This window comes from Thamnophis elegans, chromosome 13 (genome assembly GCF_009769535.1).
Source record: "Thamnophis elegans isolate rThaEle1 chromosome 13, rThaEle1.pri, whole genome shotgun sequence".
NCBI classification, from domain to species: domain Eukaryota; kingdom Metazoa; phylum Chordata; class Lepidosauria; order Squamata; family Colubridae; genus Thamnophis; species Thamnophis elegans.
The window spans coordinates 19,538,534-19,554,190 of NC_045553.1; the positions used below are offsets into that span (position 1 = coordinate 19,538,534).

At 48.3% G+C, this 15,657-nt stretch overlaps 1 protein-coding gene across 1 annotated transcript in view; it reads left to right on the forward strand.

Annotated features, from left to right (window-relative positions):
• The window catches only part of ADD2 (adducin 2), a 28,809-nt gene extending 13,504 nt beyond the window's left edge, over positions 1-15,305 (forward strand). Inside the window, exons 8-14 of the mRNA XM_032229522.1 lie at positions 3,097-3,273; positions 4,501-4,758; positions 5,918-6,037; positions 7,062-7,151; positions 7,976-8,132; positions 8,370-8,501; positions 13,629-15,305. Coding sequence (XP_032085413.1) covers positions 3,097-3,273; positions 4,501-4,758; positions 5,918-6,037; positions 7,062-7,151; positions 7,976-8,132; positions 8,370-8,501; positions 13,629-13,939 — 1,245 coding nt within the window. The 3' untranslated portion in view covers positions 13,940-15,305. The remainder of the gene's footprint in view (positions 1-3,096; positions 3,274-4,500; positions 4,759-5,917; positions 6,038-7,061; positions 7,152-7,975; positions 8,133-8,369; positions 8,502-13,628) is intronic.
• Positions 15,306-15,657: the final 352 nt, after the last annotated feature.

The window sequence follows — 15,657 nt, forward strand, 5'->3', positions numbered from 1 at the left end:
TAAATTGTTTCAAATAATGATTTATTTTCTTCCTTTTCTGTGGTGAATTTAAGCCATTAACGTTCCAAGTTAAGAACTTAGTTGTCATCTTTAGCTCCCTGAAGCTTTTTTTTTTTTTTTTTTTTTATGAGAACTTTTTTAGTTTTCTTTGAAAAAAAACAAACACAAATATGTCATCATTTGTCAATCATTAAGACATTGAAATACAATTTTTTTTTGTTGTGTGTACCCCTCCCTCCCTCCACCCCCCCATCCCCCCTCCTCCTTCCCCCCCCGACTTCCCAGAACCCGTACACGGTATGGATTTTTAACTAACACAGTCTAAAATCTATTGAGAAAAAAGAAATAAAGAAATTAATGACATTCTAGATTGAACTTAGCTTCTTCTTACTGAACTAACTTTTAACAGTTTAAATCATTTCTGATCTTAAGCATAGGCTAACTGGAATTTCTTAGTCCCGTATTTATTTTGTATATAGTCAATCCATTTTTTCCAGTCTCGTTTATATCTCTCATTTGAATGATCTTTGAGATATGCCGATATTTTAGCCATTTCAGCTAAGTTTGTTACTTTCAATGTCCATTCTTGGATTGTAGGCAAGTCTTCCTTCTTCCAATATTGCGCCACCAACAGTCTTGCTGCAGTTATCAGGTGCAGAATCAAATTGGTCTCTACCACTGTAAAATCAGTACATATACCTAGTAAAAATAACTGAGGAATAAACTTTATCCTTTTTTTAAAAACATTTTGCATGACCCACCATATTTTTATCCAAAATGCCTTAACCTTTTGGCAGGTCCACCATATATGATAATATGTAGCATCGAGAGAACCACACCTCCAACATTTAGGCTGTACATTCGGATACATAGAAGCCAACTTTTTAGGATCTAAATGCCATCTATAAAACATCTTGTAAAAATTTTCTCTCAGATTTTGAGCTTGTGTAAATTTCACATTTCTTACCCAAATTCTTTCCCATGTATCCAACATTATTGGTTCCTCAATATTTTGAGCCCATTTTATCATACAATGAAGCTTTTTAAGAGCCATCTGAAAATCCTGTAGTTTGGCTTTCGGCCTGGCTCCTCCCACCACTTCTGAACTAAAATCTGTGACTTCTTTAACCATTACATGCATTGGTTGCAAAGTTTGTTGCTTTTTTAACTCTTGTTCCATACGCCTAGTGACCACGCAGGTTTGCCTTTCCTCCTTTGCTCCTTCTAGTTCCGGCAGAGGAAGTTGGTCCAGTAGTAATGATCCGTGGGTATCTTTCTGTCTGTTCTGTCCTTCTTGTTCTCTTTCTCTGGGTCCTGGAGCTCAGCCTTCAGTATATTGCTATAAAAATCTTTAGCCTTCCATACTGAGTTAAGACAATATTTTTGTCCCTGGTAATTAACTGCTAACCCAGCTGGAGCTTCCCATCTAAACTGTAACTGATGGTTTTTGAGCTCATCCACTAAAAAGGCATAGACTTTTCTTGATCTCAACATTTTGGGTGGTATTTCCTTCAAAACAGTCACCTCCTGACCCCCAATTTGCAACTTGGTTTTTAAGACTCTTGCAATATCAAATTCCTCGTATCCTTTGTGGCAAAATACACCACAATGTTCCTTGGGAGTTGTTTTTGTCTGGCAAACCATGAATTAACACGATATATCTTGTCAATTTGCCTGTCATAATTTGCCTGGCCGTCCCATTAGTTGATCAAAAGCTTCTGAGAAGATCTCCTTCAGATTTTCTTGGTTTTTCTCTTTAAGGCCCCTTATCCTTAAAGCAAATTCCATCTGTCTATACTGCAACATTATAATTTCATTTTCTGCATCTTCAACCATGCATTGGGCCACATCCATTTTTGTTACCAGGTTAATATTGGAATCACTAAGATCTTCCAATTTATCCTCGATTCCTGATACGTAGCCAGATAAGCATTTAAAAGCCTCTAAAATATCATCTCTAATTCCTTGATTAAGAATCTGGACCGAACCCATAACTTCTTCCGACAATTCCTTAAAAGCAACAGAGATCTTTTCCTGTATTTTAATTTCCATCACGGCAGCATGATCTTTTAAAGCATCATTTAATACTTTTTGCAGTATTTCTCAAGTCAAAGGTTCCCCAGCAGGAGTAGGAGGGGGTTGGGAGGGGAGTAATGACTGTAATTTAGATGCCAGAGCAGGTGAACTACCAGCGCTTTTAGATGTGTTAATCGGTTTTTGCTTAGAAGCCATTTCCTCAGTTAATCTTATCTTGCACCCAGTTAATAAATCCAGGCAAGCCGCTTGTTCCAGTAATTACTCTGTAGTTTACTAATAAATCACTACTGATTTAATGATCTTTAGATGATCTTGAACTCTATAATACTTTGAGCTCTGTGAAAATCGGTAACATCACAGCACACCCACGCCTACAAAACTGTTTGGCGCCATCTTTGACTTTCTGCCTCGTAGTTTATCAGAAGAAATTTTTAGAAAAATGGAGTTAAAGTCTGTAATACATACAATTAGAAGTTCTCCGGTATTTGTCTGCTCGTGTTGAAATCAGGTATAAATCAATCGTTGAGTTGGGGGTGGACGTATGGCTTTGTTCTGCAAAAAGGCAGAAAAAATCCCTGGTGCAGAGAATTCACTGGGTTATAGGGCGGCTCACACCTTCCACACCCAAGATTTATCTCCTGGAGGAGGTTGAATGGAGCACTTCCCAAACTCAGCTTCTCACCTCTCCTTCTTTGCCCGAAGGAGAGGTAATCAATCTGTCAAACAGCTGATGGATGCTGTTTAGACAGCTTAATGCAGCCTCAGGTCCAGAGCTGCTAAAAACGAAACAGCTCCCACAGACAACGCCCAGACCGGAAGCCCGGTGACATTCTAATCTTGATGATAACTTGCAATTCCTCCAGAATCGTCTCCTTGCTCAAGTGTGGATTTCCCTTATCATACATGACAAGATTGTCCGTCCGTCCTTCCTTCCTCCCTCCCTCCTTCCAACACATAACCTCAAACTATCCCAAATAAGAAATCTATATGGTGTTGGTTGAGCAGTGGTTGAATTGATAAGAGCCTCTCAGCTTCTCTTTTGTCACCTGCCTCCTCCAGGTCGCTGCCTTGTCTAGCGCCGGTGGACCTGAGCATCTCATCCTCTTGGAGGGAGAGAAACAAAGGCCTCACGATGTGGGTCTGGTCCGGTGGGCTGGCAGCACCTTTGGGCCCATGCAGAAGAGCCGCCTGGGAGAGCATGAATTTGAAGCACTAATGAGGATGCTGGACAATCTAGTAGGTTTGCGAGCAGAGAAGCTCCCCCCAATACGTCCCCTGCCTTTGTCATAAAATTGGCATTTCTGCGGGGAGATATTTGTAAACCAAAGTGAGTCTTTGGAGGGAAAGAGGCAAGCTTGAGCAGGTGGGTTTTGCAGGGCTTCTGCTGGCCCATCAGACAGGGACTGCTTAGAAAAAAGAGCTCAGCCATTGAGGGACTACACAATGTCCACACGAAGCACCCTTGGTGGATGATTGCTGTCTTCACTTCAAGGCTCCGTGTGGTCTTCCAGCATCTCCATGAAGTTCCAGAGCCCTCTTTCTTTTCAGAATCAAAAGAGCTTTGCAAGACAAAATAGGTATAGGTAGTCCTCATTCAGTGGCTTTAATTGGGACCTGCAGCTCTATCACTAAACAAACCAGTTGCTAAATAGGAAATCACATTCCTGCAAATGTGCTGGCTTTTGGAATGTGACCCTGGTGCTGGGATCATTAATAAGAAGGAAATTAATGTTTGTATTTACATTTGTAAAGGAAAGGAAGGGATGACAAGAGAGTAAGCAAGCACACAGTGGGAAATAGACATTGAAACGAACACGCTTGTGGTGGCAGCTCAAAATTTCCCATTGTGCGCATGCTTACTCTCTTATAATCCCATCTTCTCCAATCTCTCTGCTTTGTAAGGCATAAGAAAGATTGCCTACAGAATTCCCCCCCCCCCTTTGTAGAGTGGAGAAATTAGAAAAGAAGAGATTACAAGAGAATAAGCAAGCATACAATAGAGAATAACATTGGTCTGTTTGTGTGGCAAACTTGGGGCTGCCAGTGCCACCACCTTCTTTCAAAATATATTCCCTATTGTGTGCTTGCTTAATCTTCTGTAATCCCTTCCACTAATCTCTCCATTCTGTTGGGGGAGGGAGGAAGCAGAATAGCAGGTCAGGCACAGGAACAAGGCGTACGGACTGTAAGGGTGATCCTGTGACTGAGGGACTCTGCAGAAGTGGTAAAAGTGGGCATTGGTCATAAAGTTATGTTTTCAGAAATGTCACCCGTGCAGGCAAACACACAGGTGGAGAATCCCAGCCCAAGAACGTTTACCAAACAGGAGGCATTTCAGGGTTTTGAGTTCCAATCCAGAGGCTGGAATTTGCATGAACTGGGTCCCAGGCAGAGGTGCGGAAGGCAGGCAGGCTCTTGGTGGGAGCAGCGATGTGCAGTGTCTTCCTTCTCTCTCTCTCCCAGGGCTACCGGACTGGCTATGCGTACCGCTACCCATTTGTCCAGGAGAAGACGAAGCACAAGAGTGAGGTGGAGATCCCAGCCACTGTCACGGCCTTCGTCTTCGAGGAGGAGGCCGGGCCCATCTCCACCCTCCGGCAACACGCCCAGAAGCAACAGAAGGAAAAGACCCGCTGGCTGAACACGCCCAACACTTACCTGCGTGTGAAGGTGGCCGAGGACAGCCAAGGCAGCGCCAGCGGCCAGAGATCCAAAGCCACGGTTAGAAGAGAGGGGGCACCTTCTTGCCCTGCGCACAAAGTAGGGGAGGAGAGCCGAGGAAGGACGACCATCCTGTTGGTGACTGTAGAAATTGGGGGGAGCCGGACTATGGATTCCCCTTGTGGGGAGTAGATTTAGGAGCAGTGCAGTAGAGCAGGAAGGTCAAAAGCCAGCATGGCTCTAATTGGCTGCGGGGAAGAAAGCTCAGGTCTTGGCAAAGTCATATTGAGAGCAAAGCCCCAGGGCAACTGGGGAAGTTCAGAGGTTGGATCTTCTGAGACCTGGCAGAGAGCTTTCCCTCTTGGTCTGGCAGTCACAGGCATCAGCTGTTTCCACAGAAGGAGACCCATTCCGGAGATCCAGAAGCCTCTTAGAAGGGACTCACCTCCCTTGGTTAATAAACGGTCTTTGCAAGATGGCTGCATGGCGCCTGCCTTCCAACGAAGTCCATCCCAGACAGTTGCAGCATCCGAGTCCAGGAGCCAGAAGAGGACTTGGTTGCCCGCCTTCCAGCTTGTGGGCTTCCAGAGGCCCTTGCTGGGTGCCAAATTATATCATTTCCCCAGCTGGGAAGCCACAGGATGGGTTGAGATTTGGGGCCTTGGAAGGAAGAGCTAAAGCCAGGCAGGCAGGGTGGGATAGTGGGTAGAGAAGTTGGGCACAGGTGAGTCAGAGGCTGCTCCATGGGGGCTACAGAGGACTCCCCCCCCCCCAGGGACCAGAGAAGCTGGACAGGAGGATAGGCTGGCAGTTCTTGCCTTGACTAAATGATGCAAAGTAAAAGGGGACATTTTCCTACTGCAGTTATGAATGCAGCCACAGGACCCACCTTCTTATCAAACATTTAGCAAAACGTGTTTCTGACTAGATTTGACCCCATCTCCACCCTCTTGCCTGACCACCTAAAACAGCCCTGAGCCTTGTCTGGGTGGGTGAAGAAAGCCAGGTGCCCCTCTCCCTTCCTTCTCATGCTCCCCCACCCTCTCCGGCAGCAGGGTGGAGGCAGCCATTGAGGGTCCCTGAAGGGCCCAGGTGGAAGCTAACTCACCCAGCTTGCTCTCCAACCTCCAGGCCCCTCCGTGGAATCTCAGGGCTGCTCCAGGGAGGCCCCTGGCCTTCCTTCAGTTAACCTCTCTTTTGTTTCCCCCATGCTCTCCAGTGGATGAAAGCGGAGGACGTGGAGAAGTCCAGCAGTGGGATGTCCATCCGAATCGAGAACCCCAACCAATTTGTGCCTCTCTACACAGACCCTCAAGAAGTCCTGGAAATGAGGAACAAGGTACAGGACGGTTTGGCTCCTCCGGTCGCTGTCCGAAGTGGCCCCTCCCTCCTGGGGCCTGGTTTCAGCTGTCCCCAGGGCTTCCTAGAAAGAGCAGAGGCTCCGGGTGAGCGGGCAGGTCAGATGTTGGGATTGCAGAGATGAGGTCTGCTCGCCCTCCCAGCCATGGAGGCCATCAGGGGGTTGGATTCCTCTCAGGCTCCCTGGGACTTTGGTGGTTCTGAGGGAGAAAGAACCAACCAGCCTTTCTGAGCTCCTTCACCAATTGAGCTAATGCCCAGCCCGTCCAGAAGCGGCCTTGACTAAACAGGCTTTACGTTGACAAGCTGAATGTGCCACCCAGTTTTGGAATGTGTGTCAGGGCCAAGCGCGTCTCCTACTTCTGACGGGGCTTTGGGCCAGCAGCTCCCCAAGGCCCCTCCCAGCCCTGGGATTCAGTGTCCGGTTTTGCTGCTGGCAAAGGCATCTTTGAGCTGGGCTTTATTTTCTGCCCTCTGGCGTCGCAACCTCTGCCCAGCCTCTGTGAAAGGAGACGGGGGAATTGTGCCCCGCACACACCCAACTGCAAACAACACTAAGGATGCCATGGGCATCAGGATACCAGGTTGCCACTGAGGCAGGTGAGATCATCGGAAGGATGGTGCCTGGCCTTCACACAGCGCCGTGTATGGCTTCTCCGTTCAGGCAGCAGCTCTCGTTCCCTTGCAGTGATGGGAACCATCTGGCCCCCTCCCTTTCTTCTGGAGTTACTCTTCACCTCTCTGTCTTGGCCTCGGAAGGCCACTAGGCAAGGGGCCAGAGAGACTGGCTGGTGGTTTGGAGGTGGTCTCTCCTGGGCCATCAGGCAGACCCATCCTCCCCATATCCCCCTTTCCTTGGCCCGAGTGGCTTTCCCTGTCTGGAGGACGGGCAGCGGCCTATTTCTGCCCACTGGGGACGTCTGCCTCCCCCTCCCTTGCCTTTCACATAAGGGCTGTCCCTGCTCAGCTCCTCCCCCATGACAGGCATGTCTGTCTCCATGCAGATCCGAGAACAGAACCGCCAGGAGGTGAAATCGGCTGGACCCCAGTCCCAGCTGCTGGCCAGCGTGATCGCAGAGCAGAGCAGGAGCCCGGTAGGCATCACAGGCTGGCGCTGGCATCAGGAGCATCAGGCTTGGCAGTTCCTCCCAGCCTGTGCTACTCCCTCTCAGGCCTCTTCAGCCCCAGCCATGGGCAGCGGAAGCAGCAAATCCCAGGCGGGCTGGAGGGGTAGCTCTGCCCTCGGCTCTGGGTCCAAGAGGGGGAGGTGGCACCACGCACTTTCTTCCTCATGCCAGCTAGACAAGGCCGACTCTGGCTCGTGCTTTGCCAGGCAAATTTGCCTGTTGTGAGAAGAGCTCATTGCAAATATGCCCTTGAGCTGCTTTCCAACATTGCAAGTAGCAGAGGATTTTTAACAACCATGAAGAAGGATGCCATGGCAGGGAGCCTTTTTTCAAAGTTTCCAGGGAGTGTCACCCAACTGCTAGTGGGGAGGGCTGTGTGCACCAGCAGCCTATTTTCTTTTATTTGTGTATCAGGGGAAGAAGTGGGGCAGGCAGAAATGTGGAGTGGCTCCTAAAGTTCCCTGCCAACTTTCAGAAATTGAAATTGGCCAAAGCGAGGGAAGGTGGGGCCCAAGGCACTTGCTGCTTTCAGATGAATGGCAGAAGGAGGGTTGCAGGGGATGCCTTACAACCCTCGGCTCTTTCACGCGCACAGGCTGTGCCATGATACGTGGGCAAAAGGGAGAAAGGCTCCTCTGCACTGCTCATTTCATCGTTGTGTGCGCACAACCATCCAGCCACACGAACTCATCATGGATGCTGATAGGAAGTTGGTTTCAGACTCAGTTGTGGGGAGTTGTGGCATGAAAACTGCCAGGGGAGAGTCATGCGTGGCTTCTCTATTGTTTCAGTCTACCGAGAGTCGTTTGGCCGATGGAGAGGTGAAGGATAACTCTGGCGTGGAGGCCTCTCTTGAGCCCGAGCCCCCCAACCCCTTCAGCCAGCTAACCGATCAGGAACTAGAGGAATACAAGAAGGAGGTGGAAAGGAAGAAGCTGGGCCTGGATGGTAAGTTTCCTGGGGCAATCATTGCTACTCAGGCTGCAGGCTTGAGAAGCCCCAAGGACTGCAGTGAAGGCAGGAAGGGACAGCTGAACTCACTATTGACTCAGAGAAACCAGGGAACGTTTTTAGGGGATCCAAAAAGTTGGTGGGTAGAAACTCAGGAGACACGACTTTTGCCCCACTGCCTTTGTTTCCAGTCTGAGTTGCCAGTTCTTCTTCTCTTCTGCCGTCTTCTTCCAGGGGAAAAGAAGGACAGTGGCCCAGAGGAGGAAGGGACATCCCCTGAAGAATCCACCCTCAGCGTTCCCGAAAAGAGCCCCACAAAGCCTGGGGCAATGAGCCCTGCCGGGTCTCCCTCCAAAGCTCCGGAAGGTAGGGCGCCTTTGCAGCCTAAACATTTGAGGGCCATCATGATCTCTAGAACGACTGGACACCAGATGCGGGATGGACACCAGCTTGGATGGGATTTTTTAGAAACCCTAGAGAGAGATTGGCCTGAGCTGACTAGATGCAGAGGACAGGGAACCCCCGTCTGGCCACTGTGGCTAACCGAATGAGGCCTGAGGGGGTCCCGTTTTCAAGATTGCTAGCTGGATCACCTGCCATAATAGATAATCAGAAACGATTGAGGGGGGATCTGCTTCTCAGTGTATCAGAAAAATCAAGGTGGGATTTTCAGTCCTGAGAAGAGTTGTGGCTGCCCTCTTGACCGTTTGGACATTTCTCTTTTTTATGACTAATGTTATTAAAATTTTACAACCAAACTAATACAAGCATAAAAGTAAAATAAAAAATAGGAAAAATAGTGCAGAAAGTAAAAAATAAAAATACATAAATATATATTATCCCCTCTCTTACCTCTTAACAAACATTCAAGGCCTTGTCATTCAGTCCCGGTCATCAAAAGTCCATCAAGGGTTACCAGAAATAACAACATATCTATTTGAACCTAGATCAAATAAACCAATTTTATATTTCTTCCTTTTACTTTTATCAATCTTGATTTCATTTTTTCTTTTTCAGAAATTTTTTTAAAGCTTTAACAAGCATCTATTGTAAATCCAATATAGGAAGATTATACAAATCACTCTTTTAGTTTGCTATTTGTATATCCATTTTACTTATTAAGACATCATCCAGTTTCTCTTGTATGTCTAGTGTAGCTTCTTTTTCCATGTCATTCGTAGTCTGTCATTTGTAAATCCACTTCCACATCTGTCTCCATCTTTTCTGAAGAAACTTATTCCTCTTCCATATTATCTTCTAGACACGCTTTAGCTATACTGGCAGACATTTTTAAAATTCTTTAATCAAAACAAAAGCATTCCCCCAAGGGAAGGATTTTTTATAATTAATTCCAAAAAATTATTTCAAATTTATCTGGACCCTTGGCTTTTTTTATAAAGTTCTAAAATCAAAATTCTTTTCATACATTTGTTGTTTGTTCCAAAAATAAAATATATTCTTAATTTCTTAAACTTGTAGTTAACTTGTAGTTAATAATTAGTTTCAGTAAGGATTGAAGGAAATTCACCTGGCACTCTCAGACTTGTTGATCCAAAGGTTAATAAAAGTTGAAAAGCAGTTAATGTAACTTCCAAAAGTGATTAGAAAACCAACTATGCGAATCTAGTATCCTTTCAAAAACCCTCACTGCAGTTTCTTGAGCAAGGAGATTATTTCCTCGTCTTCCAGAGCTCTAAACCTGCCAGAGACTGGCCTCTTGCAGTTTCCTTGCAAAGAGCCACTGTCTGGAGCACTTTGGGGCAATCTCAAGTCCTCCCCGTGTCCATATAGGATATTACAAAGAGCCAGTCCATTCATGGGCACTTCTGCTGCAGTCATCTGCTCCATTTTTCACAGACTCATCTTCAGTCTGCTATTTCTCCCCCAGATGTTGTTTCTTGGACAGTTCTCCAAGGAACTTTACAAGAATTTCTATAAATTTAAATACATGCATACAATTTTTCACTTCCTAAGAAAACAAAAGAAGATAGTATGCAAACAAGCCAAGGCTGAGATCAAAAGCTGCCAGGGAGCCATCTGTCCCGTTTGTAGCCCTCGTCTGCTAGGGGGCTTTTTCTGATGTGAGAAAGAAGCAAAACGCACACCACCTTGCAATCCTACATTAGCCTCTTCCTCCTCCTGGTGCAAAATATCAAGACTGTTGAGAACAATGAGGACAGTCTGCATTATAAAAAAATTGAGTTAATAATAGTCATTAGCTCTTTCCAGCAAATAGCTTCCCACCATCTTCCTTTGATTAGCTTGTTTTATCGCCAAGCTGCAGGATTTACGCATTGCTGTCAGCTATTGGAAGTCTCATTTGCGTTGGTTTAACATAATATCAAGTCCAGAGTTTAGGCCAATGACCCAGATTGCATCTCTGGATGTAGCAAAGATAACGGAGATCAAGCCTGGTTTTGGACAGAGCAGCTAATCCTGCTTTAAGTAATGGCTAGAAAACATCTTTAAAAAGTCAAGTTTGAGGGTGGCCTGATCTGCACCATAATAGGTGTCTCATCATTGGTGACCACACTGGTGAAATGTGGCTTCACAATAGCAGTAGCTCTTAGACTTCTATGCCGCTTCACAGCCCTCTCTAAGCGGTTTACAGAGTCAGCCTCTGACCCCCAACTATCCAGGTCCTCTTACTGACCTCCAAAGCCCACCTCAAGCTCTGTCAAAATCAAACTCCAGGCTCTGGGCAGAGTGTCTCCAATGCTGCATTCTGACCACTGAGGGCGCTGAATGCAACCAATCTAGTGTGGCTTATGCCAGCAACTCTGCATTCCGTCTGTAAAACAGTGTTTCTCAGACTTGGCAACTTTAAGGTATGTGCACCTCCACCACAGAATTCCAGCTTGGGAATTCTGGGAGTTGAATTCGGCACATCTTAAAGATATCAGGTTTGAGAAACACTGTTTTAAAGTGCTTCTCATTCCTGACTCCTGGGTCACTATGAGGAGGACTTCTTCAGCCTTTCCCAGGCACAGAGCTTCAGTGGAGGGAATTCCCTGGATAGCTTCCCTCCCTCAGGGATTTTTTTTGGGGGGGGGGGCACAGTCGCTTACTAGAGAAGCCTTCCACAAATGCCAAACCAGGCATCTGTCACCAAAGGAGTACAAGGGCCCCACAAGGGTGGTTTGCCCAGTTATCTTGTCCTTCAAAAGAAATTTTGAAAACTAATTCCTTTCTCAGACTGAATTAGAACTGGCAGTAAAAGATGGAGAATTTTTCCGATGGTCATTGCTCATCCAAAGAAGGAAAGGTTGGGGAGGTCATTGGCCAGGGACTCTGTATTTCCCTCCTCTTGGGGTTGGACCTTTGACATTAGAAAGTCCTGGTCTATGTGGCTCCTTTAGGTGGGAGGAGGAGGTGTGCTAGTGTGTGTGTCTGTCTGTCTCTCCCTTTTTCTTTGCCATTGTCTCATTCTGCCCCATTGTGTTTGGCGTGTTTGTCTCCACAATGTCTCCCTTTCTCTTTTCATGTGTTGCGTTCATCCAAGGAGTTGCCTCTGGTTCTGAATACTTGTCACTTTAGTAAGTATAGAGAGGCTGCTTTCTCCCTTTCCAGCTACCTCCCTGGGGAGGGGAGGGGACGCGCTGGGCCGAGCAAGGCCATGGGTTGCTGGAGCAGTAAAGGCCCCATGAGAAGTCATAGATTGGGGGGCATGATGGTCACAGGAAGTGACAGCTGGCATGCAGGAAGCTTGCAAAAGGTTTAGGGGAGGACTGCCTTAGATGTTCTGGAGAACTACACAAGAGGAAGGAGTTACTACCAAATGAACTCCTGTCACATTCCCCAGCACAAATCCTCCAGGAGGCTGAGTGGGCAACTTCTAGAATTTCTAGTTAACCCGATTGAAGTTCTCAAACATCTGGAAGACAGCAGGTTAAGGAAAATTGACCTGACGGTCCCCTCTTACTGTAAGAACCTGTCACTTGATAGATGAACTGCCTGTAATTATGGGTGTTTTGTCCAGGTGTTTCTTTTCCTTTAAAAAAAGGGGCTTATGCAGTTCCATGACTATTAGTGGGAGGAGGAGCTGCCCAGTTCACAGACACCTGGCCCAGCAACTGTCCTGTCGTTCTGTCCTGGGCATCACCAAACCTCAGAGCCAGTTGAATGCCTTTCAAGACAGTTTCCTTCCTAAATTACGTCTGACATAGAGGGGGAGAGATGCATTCTCTCCTAATTCTGCAAGCTTCCTGAATGTTTGCAGTGGGCATCATTGCTCTGTGGCCATCAATAGTCCATAGAACATGTCTGCAGTCCTAGATAGAAACCAGCTACTGTTCCATAGCTCCGAGGATCCCAGTGTAGCACTCCCAGTTAAGATCTCCCATCTGCTGGCACCTGAGCAGGTGGTCCCAGGCAAGGTGGTCTTTCAGCCCTCATTAACAGTGGGATATTCACCTGCTAGTCAGGGATGTTGGTCCGGTGAGCCTACAGCAGCATATGCGCAGCTTGAGGATTCAATAATGTACCATGGCATTCCCCCCCCCAACCCACCGCCAAACTATGGGCATAGGAAAAATGGCTGTCTAGTTGTAATGTTTCATGGCAGAATGAGATGTTTACGATGAAAGCTTTCACTGGATTTGATTTAAATCACATCTAGTTTGTGATCTAGGTGCTACTAAATTCATGGTCCTGTACACCCATTTTGGAAATGCAGCCTCCCAACAAGCCCTGAAAACCAAATCCTGCCCTCCCCAGAGAGGAAGAGATTCCGTAGGCAGAAAAACCAGCTGTGTCTCTCCCAGGGCGGCTCCATAAACGGCAAGAATAAAGGGGGGGGCTAAGAAAGGGGTTCAGCCTCATCCACCAGAGGCCTCCGCAGCCTCAAGAGGCAACGGGGGGGGGGGGCTTCCACGGTGGATGAGTCTCCAGCAGGATTTCAGCCCCCAGAGGGGAGTTTGGCCCTTCTCTCCCGCCACACACAACTCCATTGGAACAGTTTGGGTTCTGGCTGACTTCTTGATTCTGCTCCTCCTATCCAGAAGCTTGGTTGATGCATCTCTTTGGCCCCCAGGCACCCCCCAACAGCCCCCCCCTACCGTTATGCTGGGCTCTTTTCCCATCACCCGTTGAGTGGGAAGGGGGTTGTGCAGCCCATTCCAAGGGCGCCAGCTTGTGGGAGGCTGGTTTTGCATTTCATCCCCCTGCCTGCTCCTCCAGACCAGCGGTGCCCATGGGGGAGTGGGGAGAGCGGGCCCAGGATCGCAGGCCTGCGCCTTTTTACAGGTGTTTGTGCAGGCTGGACCCCATTGTGACTTTAAAAAACAAAGCAACCCACCCACCCACGTAGTTGTCCCTGCTGAAGGCCTAGCTTTTCCTGCCCCCCTTCCTTTCTTAGCCAGCCTGCCAGAGGCCCGGAGTGACACGGACCTGGTTGGCCTCTCCCGCCTCAGCCTTTGGGGCTTGCAGGGCTGGGTTCTCGGTGCTCAGCTCCTCGGGGTAAACACTCAGTACTCCTTTCTCTCTCTTTCCAAGATGGGAAGAAGCCGGGCAGCAGCCAGGGCCCTGCTGATGTTGCCGCAGCCGACAAAGCTGAGCCGGAGGCGGTGGAGGTCAACGGGAAAGAGGACGAGCAAACGGTGGAAGAGCACCTCAGCAAGGGGATCAGCCAGCTGAACACCAATGCAGACACCCCCGAGGGCCCAAAGGACAAAACCGAGTTGGTCACCAGTGGGCCCGTGAGCCCCGAAGGCTCACCTTCCAAATCTCCCTCCAAGAAGAAGAAGAAATTTCGGGCCCCCTCCTTTCTGAAGAAAAGCAAGAAGAAAGAGAAGGCAGAGTCCTGAGTCTTCCCTCTCCCCACACACACAGGCCGCCTCTTCTTCTCGCCTCTTCTCCCCTTCCTCCTCTTGCCTTCTGCTGCCCCCTCTGATCTCGCTGCGACATCATGAGGATAACAGGGGAAGCTTCCCCAGCAATGGTCCATCTTTTATCAATGCCCCCAAGAGGAGCCCGGCTTGGCATGGCGCTCCTCTCGAGGCTGTCTCGTGGAGCCTTTGGGGAAGACAAGAAGCACCCGTGGCATCTTCCCTCTTCCACCCGTGTCTGTGGAGCCACAGATGCAACCACGCCTGAGAGAAATCTGTGGGCATCTTAAGTTCCGTGTGGGAGGGAGTGGGTGCATTTCACATACCCATCAGCCACTTCTAGCCTGCTGCTCTTGCACAAAGGAGGGAAGCCGTGGAATGCCGTCTAAGGGCTGCTTGAAGGCCCGTGGGTGGCCCTGAAGCAGGAGGGGGCTTGCACCCGTGTGGGCAGGGGTGCTTTTCACACTTGTTAAATGGCCACATCTTCCCTGATGAAAGTTGTTCTGAACTTCAGGAGCAGAAGGATGCTTGCACTGCAGCCGCAGCTGCCAGAGAAACCTAATATTTATTGTGGGATAATCTGACCAGGAGGCCTTCCAGCACCCCCAGCCTCCTTTACCTGCAACAGGATGGCCCCAAAGGCCTTAGGAGACTTAGGTGGGTACTGTGGGGCAGCACTCCCAGAGACGGGGGGTGGCAGCAAGCAGTTCCCATCCTGGATGGTCGCAGGAAGAGTGCCATCTCCCAGAGACCCCCTCTGAGCAGCCCCCCTGAAACCACGGACAGAAGCAAATCTGGGTGAGTGGATGAGGTGTGGAAAGGGAAGGCAGCGGGTTCCGTGAGTGCTGGGGACCCACCACTTGCGTGTCTGCACCAGGTGTCTTGAGTTGGGGCAGATTCTGAGTTGCATCGATGAGCTTCCCAACTCCTCATCTGCAATGGGAAAAGTGGGCAGCTGTGATACAAAACCCTTAGAAGGTGCCAGATTAGGCTGCAGTTGGGCTGCAAGTTCCTTGCTGCCCGGCCCATTTTTGAGATCGAAAGGTTCCCTCTCAGGTAGACTGCTGAGTCTCTTTTGACACGCCATCCAAAGGGAACCATGGAACCCCCTTCTCGAGGGGTCTCAGGTGGGTCAGAAATCTGGAGTTCACCTCACCTGCATCGCATCCAGCTATTATTCCATGTCAGTCACCTAAGTTCTACTGTGTCCATTGGGAATATCAAGAGCAAAGAACACACATGCACGCACATAGTTGCGCGCACACACACACACACACACACACTGCCAATAATAACTTGTGCAATGAGTACTGCTGAAATTGCAATGGATTAAGCTTGTAGAAGTAATTTCTCACTGCACCGTTAAGGAATATTGTTATGCATAAATTATTTACTGAAGTGGCGATAAAGTTTTCTGTGATTGCATTCTGCTTTAAAGAATATGTATTCCGTGCAGAAATGGCCTTTTGCTTCTGCCAGGAGAAGTGATGTGGTGTCTAGCATGGCTCATAAACTCTCGGCTGGGATAGAGAGGCAGAGTTTTACTTCCTTTTGTATGTCTGGTGGTGCCAGCCAGCAGAACCAGCCTCTGGCCTTGAGGTGGCAGGAAGATCCTCCTTGAAAACGTCTCAAAATCTTTGTGTAGCCTTCATTTCCTTCGCCAACCTTTCTGTCCCAGCTGATATTTCACAGAGTGG